We start from the raw sequence: 13597 nt of genomic DNA on the forward strand, positions 1-13597 counted from the left end.
CACACAGTGGTCACAGAAAGGCATATTAGGCACACAGTCTTTTCCTAATACACCTTTATCATTTAGCAGTTTAAGTCCTTTAATACTTATGTGAGCTAATCTATTGTGCCACTTGTGTGTATCATCAGTGTTGGTCAAATTTATAGAGGAAATAGAATCTTTAACAATTTCAGCATTGGTCACATAAATACCGTTTCTTTTAATACCTTTACATGTGACAAGTGAACCCTTAATCATTTTCAACATACTGTTTCCAATTTTACCAGAAAAACCATCGGTTTCTAATGCTCCTACCGAAATAAGATTTCTAGCCATTTCAGGAATATATCTGACTCCATATAATTTAAGCACATAGCCAGTGTCAAATTTTAACGTGATATCACAAATTCCAACAATTTTATATGCATCATTATTGCATAAAATAGCATGACGACTTTTAGACTCTTGCAAATTTTCAAACCAAGCTTTATGTGATGAAACATGGAATGATGCACCAAAATCAAGTATCCATTCATGCACGTGTGATTTCATAGTCAGATTTACTTCAGTAGGTTCAGAGTTCAATAACACATATACTTCACAGCATTTATCAGAAGAAGTAACAACATTGGCCTCATCAACAACCTTTTCATTTTGTTTGTTTTTCTCAACATAACAATCTTTAATGAAATGTCCAGTTTTACCGCACCCATAACATTTCCTACCTTTAGGTTTACCTTTTGGCCTAGATAGAGTCCTATTTTTCTTTTTACCACCAGATGCATATCCTCTTTGGTCATCACGAGTCCTAGACTGAGACCTACCTCTCATCATATGGACCTCACCACTTTTTCTCTCGACTCTCTCGGCTCGCATTTCCATATCTTTACTTCTTAACGAGTCTATGACAATTTCAGGTGTTAAAGTATCTCTCCCTTACTTAATAGCATTTTTAACATATCTATAAGTGTCAGGAATAACATTCAACAAAATGATAGCCTTATATTCTTCAGATACTTTTTCACCACAGTTAGTGATGTCTTGCACAAGTTTATTGAAAACATCCAAATTGTCATCAAGGTCTTTTGAAGAATCAATTTTGAAACTAAAAAAGCTTTCGAGTAGAAAAAGTTTGTTTGGAGTGGACCTTGACACATAAAGTTCCTCCAAGTTTTCCCAAAGTTCTTTGGTAGTTTTTAACTTACCAACTTTTCTTAAAACTGCATCAGACAAGTGTAAAATAATAGAAGTGTATGCCAATTCATCCAAGTTTTCTTTTTCTTCAGCAGTCAAGGTTTCAAAAAAAGAATCATCAATAGCTTTTGAAACTTTTTGTTGAACAAGAATACCTTTCATTTTTTGTTGCCAAATAGAAAAATCTCCTTTACCATTAAAGATACCCAATTCAAAGTGATGTGTCGATATCTTACCCAAAAATGCACAGAACGCAAATTCAAACTTGTAAAGGTCACAAGTCACACAGATTACACAAAGTAACAAGATTCCTATGGTTTCACAGTAATACTCTATTCTAGAACCCCAAGAGTCCGTGAGAATCAAGTTCTCAGGTCAAGGGAAGAAACTAGAATAGGCGGCTCGGGTACAATTCTAAAATGATATAAGATAACACAACAACGTTCAACAAATTAAGCTAAAAACGATAAACAAATAATTTCACTTAGAAATTAAACAGGTAATCCTATGTTCTAGCAACAAACAATGGTTACCAAGCAATGGCAACCCCCAAACCTATGTGATCACCCAACACGATGATCTGCTAGTGTGATAATGTGAAGGTTTCAGCCAATTTACCAGAGCGGACCACTTCTGAGGTCCGTAAATTGGACAGATGTGAATTTACTGCTTTAGGGCCGCAATCTTGGCCTAAAGTAATTCAGTAAATATTCAGAAGTTTCGACCGGCAATCCACCAAGGGCAAAATCGTCCAACTTTTTCTGCAGTACCTGAAATCGAAAACTAACAGCACAGGAGTGTTAGAAATAACAAAATAAAGATTCTTTCAGAAGGGACCTTCCCCGGAATCGGAGCACATGGCCCTCACGCGCCGCCTCCGGTTTGCCCACGCGCCGTCGGCGTTGACCGACGCGCCGATGGTCCTGAATCTCCTCCGCCTGCACGTCCTAAATCCGGTCTCTGTTTCTCCAAACGACTTTTGGTTTGTCCAGAAATCGAATTTACAGGTTCAGATTTTTTTTGAAAAAATCTGGGCAGATTGCGTTTCTGATCTGTTTTCTTCGATTCCACCGCTCTGATACCAATTTGTGAGTATTAAATGTCTCCTACAAGTGAACAAATCAACAAGTAAGTGATAAACTCAATTAATAAACAAGAATCAATCAAAACAATCAAGAAAGTGAAGAAATAGATGCAAGAACAAAGAAGTAATAATTCCCCCTTTTCTTAGGCTCAGAAACTTCGATCCAACACCACAAAGGTAACACCAACAATAGATTTTCGGAGTCCAAGATATACACCAAGTATTAGAGCACACAAAGGCAAAGAAAAATAGTTTCAAGGCACAAAGTACAGGGACTATTTTCTAGGGTTGTTGGTATGTTTACATAGGTTTAGAGGTCAATTATATGTAGGTCAAGTAGAAAAACGAATTTCCTAGATATTCCAATAAAATCTTCAAAGATGGGTATCAATTTGAATAAGGTAGGTTACCAAAAGTTAGGGATAGTGTATATCTCTAACTACCAAGTCCATCTTTTAATTAGGTATTGAGCACCTAGCCCTAATGGGCCGATTTCCTCTAAATACCCAACTTAATTGGGTTACTACAATTGTGGTGTGGATCTTTAATACATATTTCCCGGGCTTAAAGCCTATGAAACGAATAGGTCTCGATTTTTCATCATTGCCTAGGGGGTTGTTTGAGCATCACTAAAATACCTAACAGTTATTATACAAAGATTTTGATATGCTTATTGTCATCCTTTCCTAGAGTCAATATCTAAATGCTGTAATATTATCTTCTTGAGTTTTATATATTATATTATATAGTAGAAAATAAGTTTTTAGAAAAAAAAAAAAAGAATTTTCAGAAATTGACTGCTAATTAAGTGGAAGTAATAATATATGAACAGTCAGGTATTTCACTTCCATATACTTGTACAAATGTTTCTTTGACGAGGTTTACAACAGATATACAAAAAATTCCTGGAAAGAATTAGAAAAATAAACATTAAATATGATTAATTTCACGTAGAAAAGGTAATTTACCAAATAACCAAGGAAAAAAGTTGACGTAGCCGTAACTCTAACAATAAAATTTTTTCGAGTGAAAATAATATATCGAATTATTATAATCCAATCCACGTTGTCAATCAAATTATCTAGAATAGGATTGTATGGAGTGTGTGGAAAATTTCATAGGATTCACAAGTGTATACATAATTGGATTTTTTTTTCCTGTTGAAAAATGCAATTTACATTTCCTTAACATCTCGCCATTGAAGAGATTTTCGTCCAGTTTAGAGATCTAAATTACAATTTAAATCTATTTTATATCACGATTGGAGATGCTCTTATAATTCTTTTCTATAGTTGGAGTTTCACCCATAATATCAATCTTCTAGCTAATTTATGCTTATGGTGGCATTATTCTTCCACATCGTCTTGGCCGAGTTTGTATTTTGCCTTCATTTTTCTGTGTATAATCAATCAGTATAAATTAAATTAGATGAAAGACTATATTCATGATGAGATGATCAACATGCAGGAATGACAATTATACGATAAATAGTTCATATTTTTTTAATTAATTGTTGTATCAATTTTTAAGTTTCATCTTATTAAGATCAAACTCAGGGTCAACCTGCTCCACCAGTGAAATAAATTTACATTTCAATTTAGGTTTGACAATACATAGGAAGATAGCTCTCTGATTTTCTATCAGATTTATTATTTATAGAAGCAGGCATAAATAACACAGGGTAATTGTTGATTTATACCATTGATTTATACAATTAATTTAAATCACATATTTTATGGAGTTCATAATTTTTCAATTACACATTTCATCAACTTCTATCCAAATCTACCAAAGATTTGATTTTAATCTCTACCGAATAGAAGCTTACCATCAAAATAGTCTATTAGAGATAACTATAATTTTACTTAAAATGTCAATTATTTAATTAACTTCAATTTGCTTCAATCATTGAAAAGGATATATTTATTAATATTATAAGCCAATTGGAACTTATATCGGCATTAAAAAATGAAGGCTTATTGTTGAAGTCCACTCATACCCATCCAGGAACACAAGACAAATTGGTTTCTTCTCTTGTGGCTCATCAGCTTCTTTCAGTTAAAACTCCAATGTTAGTTTTGACTTCGAGAGGTAAAAAGCACCATGTCTTTTAGAATAAGTAATCATTAATTTTGAATTTCCGTACAATTTATTTTTCTTGCATCATCCTTTCCTTATGTTATTATACAAAGATTTTGATGTGCTTATTGTCATCCTTACCTAGAGTCAAGATTTAAATGCTAAAATTTTATCTTCTTCCTTTTTTGTTCTTTTACAGAGGTTGGGTTTTTGTGATTTCCTTTGGGCGTCTTATCTATAGGCAATACCATGGGTGACATGCTAGCAAATGCTTTGGTGAATGTGGTGAATTTGGTGAGTGATTATTACTACCTTGACAAGAAAATGCAAAATCTTAAGAGGAAGGTTGAACAACTTAGTTGTCACAAAGCTGATATGGTTGCAAGGCTAAGAGAGGAAGAACATCATCCAGGGAAAAGGCGAAAAAATGTGGTCAAATATTGGTTGAGCGAAGTAGTATCAAAGCAAAAAGAATTCGAAAGCTTGGAAGTGGAAGTGAACCAAAAGAGTTGTATTTCGCGTGTGAAATTGGCGAAGCGGGCTAATGCAATGATTGAGGAAGTGACAGAACTTCTTGATCAAGGCATATTCTTTGAGGGGGTTGTACTAGATGTTAGTGAGACAATAGAGGAGAAATTTGTAACTGTAGAATGGAGAGGCCAAGCATTTAATGAAAATTTGAAGACGGTTAAGAATTATTTATTGGGGAATGAGGTCTCAAGTATTGGTGTCTATGGCATGGGAGGAGTTGGCAAAACAACACTGGCACAATGTATCTATAATGAGCTCAAGAATGAAAGTTCGTTCTGCGGTAATATATTCTGGTTCACCGTCTCGCAAGATTTAAACATTCACAAGTTGCAGGATGACTTTCGAAAGGCCCTTAAACTAGATCCTTTCGATGAAGATGATGAGCACAAGAGGGCAGCCAAATTGGGTGGGGCATTGGAGAGAAAGAAGAGATTTGTACTCATGTTGGACGACGTCTGGACTCATTTTTTGCTGGAGAGGATTGGAATTTCTCCCACTCTACATGGATTTAAGATAATAGTAATTAGTCGATCACTAGAGGTGTGTCGCAAAATGAAATGCCAAAAGTGTGTAAAAGTGGAAGTTCTTTCGGATGAAGAAGATTGGAAGCTATTTATGAACAAACTTAGTGATGGCAAACGACTTCCACCCAAAGTGGAAGAGATAGCAAGAGAAGTGGTAAAGAAGTGTGCTAGTCTGCCTCTTGCAATTATCACCATGGCTGGAAGCTTGAGGGAAGTGGTTGACATTCATGACTGGAGGGATGCCCTGGAAGAGCTGATAGAGTCGTGTGTGGGACGAGATGTCATGGAAGATGAGGTTTTTCCGATATTATTGTGTAGTTTTAATCGATTGAGGGATCCAATACTAAAGCGTTGTTTCTTGTATTGTTCCCTGTATCCCGAAGACCGCAGAATTGAAAGACACGTGTTGATATCAAGTTTCATTTCAGAGGGGTTGATGGATACAAGAAGAAGCAGGCAAGCATACTTTGACCAAGGTCACAAAATATTGAATAAATTGGAGAGCGTTTGCTTATTGGAAAGATGTGAAGAATCTAACTATGTAAAGCAGGGTGTGAAGATGCATGATCTAATAAGAGACATGGCTTTAAAGATCACAAAAGATGACTACATGGTAAAAGCTGGACTTCAGTTAAAGGAAATTCCAGAGGAGCAGGAATGGAAGGAAGATTTGGTTAAGGTTTCCTTAATGGAGAACATGATAAAAGAAATTTCGAGAGTCACATCACCCAAGTGTCCTAAACTTTCAACCTTGCTTTTGATGTCCAATCCTCTGAAGTTTATTCCAGATTCATTCTTTTTGCAAATGCGTGGCCTGCATGTTCTCAATTTGAGTCACACTCCGATTGAGTACTTGCCCAGTTCCATATCGGACTTGAAGGAACTTAATGCATTATTACTCAATTTTTGTGTATTACTTACGTTTCTACCACCATTGGGAAACCTCAAGGAGCTGAAAGAGCTAGGCCTTCGTTTGACTTCCATTAAGGAAATACCCGAAGGCATGAAAAGTTTAACCAATCTCAAATGCTTGGACACAGTTGACTCATATATAGCAACAATTCCAACGGGGACTTTACAAAGACTGTCACTTCTTCAGCATCTAATGCTACCTTTTAGAACGACAATACCAATAGAAGAAGTTGCAGGATTGAAACAACTAGAAGACATTCACTGCAAATTTGGCAGCGTGAATGATTTCAACATATTTATGAAGTCTCTACCAAGTGATGGGCAGCTCAATATCTTTGATATTCGAATAGGTGACACTCCTGTTTATCATACGAAAGATTTGGTGGTAAAACAGATAATTTTTGGAACAGACAGTCTTAAGAAAGGCGAAAGAGGCAGAGACGAGATTACGCTGCCACGAAATATCGAGAGAGTGGAGTTTGTCCGGTGTGGTCTGGATAGCTGCTTATTTGATAATATCCAACAAGTAAATAATGCTATAGAATTGAAGCACTGCATTGTTAAAGGCGATGGAATAGAGTTCATTGTGAGATTGTCGCTTGAGAAGGAACTGATGCCACTCCATTACCTTCAAAATTTGATCCTTGAGCACTTGCCGAATTTTATTGGTCTCATCCGGTGGGATGTAACACCAACAGTTGCACCGCTTCCACATGGCCTTTTTTCTCGCCTTCAAAGTTTGAGGATTTGGGGTTGTGACAAAATCAAGAAGCTTCTCCCTCCGAGTTTGGTACTAAACCTTCATAACCTCAAGCGGTTGATTGTTTCTTCATGTGCAAAAATGGAAGAGATAATAGGAGAAGATGAAAGTGATGCAGGATTCGGTGCAGAAAGTAATACCGACATCACCCTGCCAAGGTTAGAGTTTTTGCAACTCAGCAATCTGCCAGAATTAAAAAGCATATGCAAGGGGACAATAATCTGTCATTCCATTGAGGTAATTTGTTTATACGATATTACAAAAGTAAGGAAGGTGCCTCTGTTTCTGCAGCTTAACAATGATGGACAACTATCTCCGCCCCCGTCTCTCAAAATGATAAAAGTATTCGAAAATGATAAAGGATGGTGGGAATCATTGGAGTGGGACCAGCCCAATGCCAACAGCGTCCTTCAATCCTTCGTTCATTTACGTGTTTAGAACTTTAGTTTCCAATTGCATGTGGGTGAATACTTTGATTTGAGTCCTGAGATGAAGATAGAACCACTCTGCTTCCTTCTAAACTTGATATGTTTCATGCTTTTATTATTATTCAATTCCGTCTCTTTGAATTTTCTTTGGCAAATAGACACGTTGCTATGCAGCTACAAAAATTCTTAGAATGAAATTTGAATTTATCATTTTTGATGCTTAGGGACGAAGAAACATAATTACAAGGTGTAATTCCAATCTCCCTACCTCATATTACCATTTTCCCTTATCTTCTGTTGTTTCTTTAGTGATTCAAGTAACCAATGGTTTATTATATTAGTATGGTAAATGTGACACAGGTTGTAAGTGTGATAGAAAGATACCTCGAGACTAATAGGACATGGACATACAAAATAAAGAAGCAGCAAATTTTGAGTGTCAATTCCCAGAAAATGTCCATTATTTCGCAATTGTTAACGCAAATAAACATGACACTACCAACACTCAATGCTTGTAGGAGAATTATGAACAAACAGTAACACAAAGTTTACAGTATCAAACCAGCATTGAAGTAGTACTAGGCAACACACAGACTAAGTTCAAATATCCTGCTCGAACTAGCATTAGATTTAAGTGTGAGTTAACATATCGTGTCTGGACTGGCACGAGAATGAACAAGAATCGGGCAGTAACTGATGCTACTGCTCAATAACCATGAATCTTGATCAGTTCCTTCTTCATAATTCCAGCCTGATAAGAAACCAAATTAAAACAATAAATATTATCACTGGAACTCCAAACCCCTAAATTAAATAGTCTCTCTCTACGAACACAGTGGCACTGAGCATCCATTTGTCGTTTCTTAAGTTACTTATAATTTCACTTTCAAATTCAAATTTAATTTTAACCCACATTTTGTAAGACTCACAACTATTACACATGTATCCACCAATCATTTCTATCACATTATAATTTTAGTAACTTAATATTTTATTAGAGCAAGCACTAAGTAGAAAAACTAAAACATGCTTCAAATCATCTTCCTCCATGGCTATTTATTATTCAATTTTCTTACATCTCATGAACTTAACAGCCAAAAGTAATCACCTGAACAAGAATGGTGGAATTATTCTTTAGCTTGAATAACCTTCACAAGAGAGTCAGACTTCAACATTAAATATGCTAAAACCCAACCAATTGGAAGGAGGGAAAGGAAATAGATCTATGTTAAGAAACAATACACACTTGGCCTAGTTCTGGTTCCTGGGTAATAGTACCATTGCAGCAGCATTCTTTCTGAAGATCCTTGACTAATTTATTATAACTGAACTCATTTCTTCAATCCTTGCATAGTTGTTCGGCTTTTCCTACCATTCCTTTGTTGTACGCGAATATGAACACATTCTTTTGTACCAGCACCGAAATTATCAGCATTTGCCTCAGCAAAATGATCTCCACATTACATGAAAAGTCTAAGAGATTTAATTGTAAGCAAGATGGAATTTCCTTCTTAAGCTCTTAATAGTCATATAGAGAGAGTCTTTCTTCCTCCTACTCAATATAAAATGTTTATACTCTCATTTCATGCTTAAGAGAAAAACTAAAACAAGGCAGAATAGACAAAATATTTACAGAAAACAAAAGGAATAAGAGGATAGCTTACAAAAAGCAGTAGGAGTCTGGATGTCAAAATCAGACATGAAACTTGGCTGATATAACAAGCGTGTATAGCAAAGTGTGATTTGTTAAAGAAGATTTAAATGCTCAGACCTGGATGAAAGAAATGAAATTGAATTTAATGAACACATAATCTATAGATGCAAAATTAGATATTAATGCTCAAGGGTGGATGAAATCATGAAAGAAACAATGATTAGCTAATTATAATAATGTACGCATTTGAGAGACTGATGATTGAAGATCCTCTGTTTCAATTGGGAAAGAAAGAAATCATCAATATGTGTGATATCTCAATGGACCCGAGATAGAGATCCTTATATACATAACTCATAAACACAACTTGTTATATTAGGTGAGTCCATTTCATAAACCAAGAAAACCAAAAACACATCAATCTATTTAAATAAATCAAAACAAACAAAAGCTTTGAAAGCTTACGAAAAGAAATTTACAGACTAGAATATGTCCTTCAATATATAATTAGGTGTTCAAGATTATATCAATTAAAAAAAGTGATTGGAGGAGAATTACCTGATCAAAAGATTAGGATTTGTCAAATTCCAACTCAGTGAAGAACCTAACGGTTGTGTCTGAGCAGAGTGGAAGAGACTCCAAGAGGGATCGGTGACTCAAGGAAAAAGAGGCTTGGGAAACGTTTGATGGTCGGGATTTTAATGTATGTGTGCGGAACATCGTAAAGTTTTTTGATTTTGAAAAACATTGGTGGTTATAATACGGGAAGTAGATAAGGAATGCTAGTTTTATTTACGAAGTCGTTAGATTGTGATTGTAGTTTTATTTAAAAATGTGTGAGCCCCTTTTTGAGGCTCTACCGTGACATGAAGTAAATTATATGAAATGGAAATTAACATAAAGAGCTCTGAAATGTTCTAAAACTATTGATCGAGAGTCTTCAATAGAGCGAAATGTGTTCTGAAATAGTGTTTTTCTAAAATATGTGGGTAAAAAATAAAAATAAAATTTGATTTACGCATAAAATAGTGTATTCTTTTTCCCCTTTTCAGGCCATTTTATGTTTTCGATTTTTCAAAACGATGAAAACGCGTTCTCTTTCTCGTTTTCGAAAATAAATTTTCGAAAATGAAAAAAATTTGTAAAGAAAACACGAAACGATGCTTTTGTCGTTTTGGCCGTTTCCAATACAAAACTCGAAAAAATTGAAAACACGGAAATGGTTCCAAAATGGTTAAAAGAACGCATTTTCAGCAATATCAAAATAGACACCAAAACACAAAATTCAAAACTACAAAAATGAAACTCGAAGAGAACAACCCCTCAATTTTTTATAAAATGGAGCAAACAAGGGCTTAATTCAGGAGGTGAAGACTTGGCGAAAGATAAAAAGAAAATATCTTTTTTTCTACTAGGCCTTGTGGGGAAGGGCTGGGCTTTAGCCCAAGCTTACCCACCTCTCTACACCCCTGAATTATAGCCATGGATATGCACATTTAAACAAGTTATGTGTCCTTATATTTTAACAAATCAATCATTTGGCCCCGTTCTGATTTTGCTCAAAATCAAATTTTTAGTAGATTTAAATAGAAGTTGATAAAATTTATAAATTTCATGAAATAAGTAATTGAAAACGAGTTTGACGAAAAATGATTTTTTGAAAATAGCAGCACTTAAACCATCTATATTTCCATCTAAATTGGCAGTAAGTAGGGCTAAGTTACATTACCAAAGTAAAACCAAATCATATTTTGACAATTTATGCATGTAGATATTACGTGTAAGTTTCAATGGACAACTTCTTGCTTCCCTTCATAACATTCAAAAAAGTGCAACTTAACTGAACAATGTACAAGCATGAAATTAATCTATATCTCTATATACTGAAAAGAATCAATTTATGCAATTGTTAACCAAGTAAAATACAACATCAATCAGTGACTTTCTTAGGCTACTGATAGAGAACATGAGAAAACCATTGACATTATTAGTTAATTACAATGGAAATAAGAAAATCATCCTAGAATTTCAACCACTCAAGAATGGTTGCTGCCACTTACTTCTGTTCTCCACCATTAAATCATCCCAGAATCATCATTTTAACAAGAAGAACAAAAAGCAGTCCACAATCAGAATCATCTTTTGGAAATATTATAAGATTCAAATCCATCCATGATAAATAACAATCATCAGTTATTACATGCTGTTAGTATTCATCGAACAAATACGTAAAAATGTATATACTAATCCAGACTGAGAATGTGCATAAACGATCTTTCATAATCATAAATGGAGGGAAGCCCCATGAACTTCCATACTTAAAAACAAACATAACTAGCACAACAAGCAACAAGAACATCAAATATTAAAGTATGAATTTTCTGCACAGGATAGGGACATACTTGTTCTCCTTGTTCAAGACGAGCAACAAGACACTGTTGAAACCACACCAAGGACCACACATCACCACCTGCAGGACCACTATCAGCAAAATATTCAGAAACCACCACGGAGGACAAGACGGAGGGTAGACTCCTTTTGGATGTTGTGGTCAGCAGGGTCTTTCCATCCTCCAACTATTTCCCAGCAAAGATCAATGAATCTTAGCCTTCACATTGTCAATGGAATCAGAACTCTCCAGCTTCAAAGTGAGAGTCATTCCAGTCAAAGACTTGACAAAAATTTGCATCCCTCTCCTCAACCTAAGCACCAAGAGCAGAGTAAACTCTTTTTGGGTGTCGTAGTCGGTCAAGGTACGGCCATCCTCAAGCTGCTTCCCAACGAAGATGAGCCTCTGTTGGTCTGTTGGAATACCCTCCTTATCCTTACGTTGTCAATGGTATCGAGCTTTCCACTTCGAGGGTAAAAGTCTTGCCAGTCAAGGTTTTCACGAAAATCTGCATCTGTAAAATTAAAACAAGAAACAAGACCCACAACAGAATTTATCTCATTATATTCTAAAAATAAAATTAAATAGTACAGAAAATTTTATCGCTAACATATAAATTATTGACAAAAATGGCAAATTGAACTACAAATATTCACTGAGAGACAGATACAGAGCAAAAATAATTGGAATTAGGAAATAATAAACAAATTCTCAATCAAAACAAAGACCATTCAACTATAAAAAGGGGAACTCTATCAAACGTCCAGTTTTATGTGACAATAGATGATACATTCACTTAAATACATTATCAAATTATTCATTTAATTATATCTATTAAATATAATCATTTGTACTTGTGGTGTAAGACCATTTGTCCTAGATATTATTATTCTTTCAAGAAAAAGCAACACAGAGAAAAGGAAAAAGAGAATGGCGACCTACAGTATGATACAAATTCCTCTTCCCATTTCCATGAAATTTCATGAACAAAAATAAAAATTAGGGATTAAGAGTCTAAATTAATTGATCCTCTTCTATACATGTAATCTGTCATAAGCAGCTAGTGGAAGGAAGCTCCTGGAGAAAGAAGAAGAAGAGGTCTCAACGAAATTACCAGAAACTGCAAGCTGGAGACGACGCCATTCGGTGTTATATTAGAGACGGCAGTTTCAACATTTCAAATTGGCAATTTCAGCATATTTCAAATTGTTAACCGTAAATACGCCTTTTTTCCCACTACTTAAACAAGAGACAGGAATGAAGGAAATTCTGAACAGACATAATTGGTTTCCTTCCTTCTCTCTCGATCTGAAACTCTCTCTTCTTTCTCGTTCTTTTTCTTTCATTTATATTTCACTTATCTTAGTGGAATATTATCTTAGTTGAATATTATTACAGTTGGGTGTTGAATTGCTGTTGAAATTTGTAAATTGTGGACTGATTGTGTTGGATTTATTTGGTTTTGATTGAAGTTATAATCAATCATTACAAGTGGTATCAGAGCAGTAACAGTTCTGGAAATGGACACTCGAGCCAAAGTAGTAGAGGAACACCTCAAAAAATTGGACGAGGAGGTTGCAAGTCTGGGTGAAACTATCCATGAAATGGCTAACAAGATGGAGACCTTTGACCAAACATTAAAGGCCCTATGTAACAAGCAAGATCGTATGGAGATGATGATAGGGGAACTGAATTCTAAGCATGAATCGTTGGTGGCAATGATGGCCCAAATGATGGGGCAAAAGGAGGAATCTAGAGACAAACAGAAAATGGATACGCCAGTTCAGATTTACAACGGCGAGGGACTACTCACACCACGCCTGGGATCCACATCGGGTAGTAATACCAATAGTGGTGAAATGAGAGGAGTTAAGTTGCCTAAGATTGATTTCCCTTATTTTAGTGGTGAAGGGCCTCGAGAATGGTTGAGGAAGGCTCGAAAATACTTCCAAATCCACCAAATTCCTGATGAAATTAGGGTCAGTGTTGCTGAAATGTATTTAAAAGGGAAAGCAGATGTGTGGTTTCATGGCTTCATCAGTAGCAATTCCAATGCTCACTGG

General features: G+C 35.4%; 1 protein-coding gene across 1 annotated transcript in view; it reads left to right on the forward strand.

Annotated features, from left to right (window-relative positions):
* The window catches only part of LOC111398640 (probable disease resistance protein At5g63020), an 11285-nt gene extending 3504 nt beyond the window's left edge, over positions 1 to 7781 (forward strand). Inside the window, exon 2 of the mRNA XM_023025634.1 lies at positions 4578 to 7781. Coding sequence (XP_022881402.1) covers positions 4586 to 7501 — 2916 coding nt within the window. The 5' untranslated portion in view covers positions 4578 to 4585 and the 3' untranslated portion in view covers positions 7502 to 7781. The remainder of the gene's footprint in view (positions 1 to 4577) is intronic.
* The last annotated feature ends 5816 nt before the right edge of the window (positions 7782 to 13597 follow it).

This window comes from Olea europaea, chromosome 8 (genome assembly GCF_002742605.1).
Source record: "Olea europaea var. sylvestris chromosome 8, O_europaea_v1, whole genome shotgun sequence".
NCBI lineage: Eukaryota > Viridiplantae > Streptophyta > Magnoliopsida > Lamiales > Oleaceae > Olea > Olea europaea.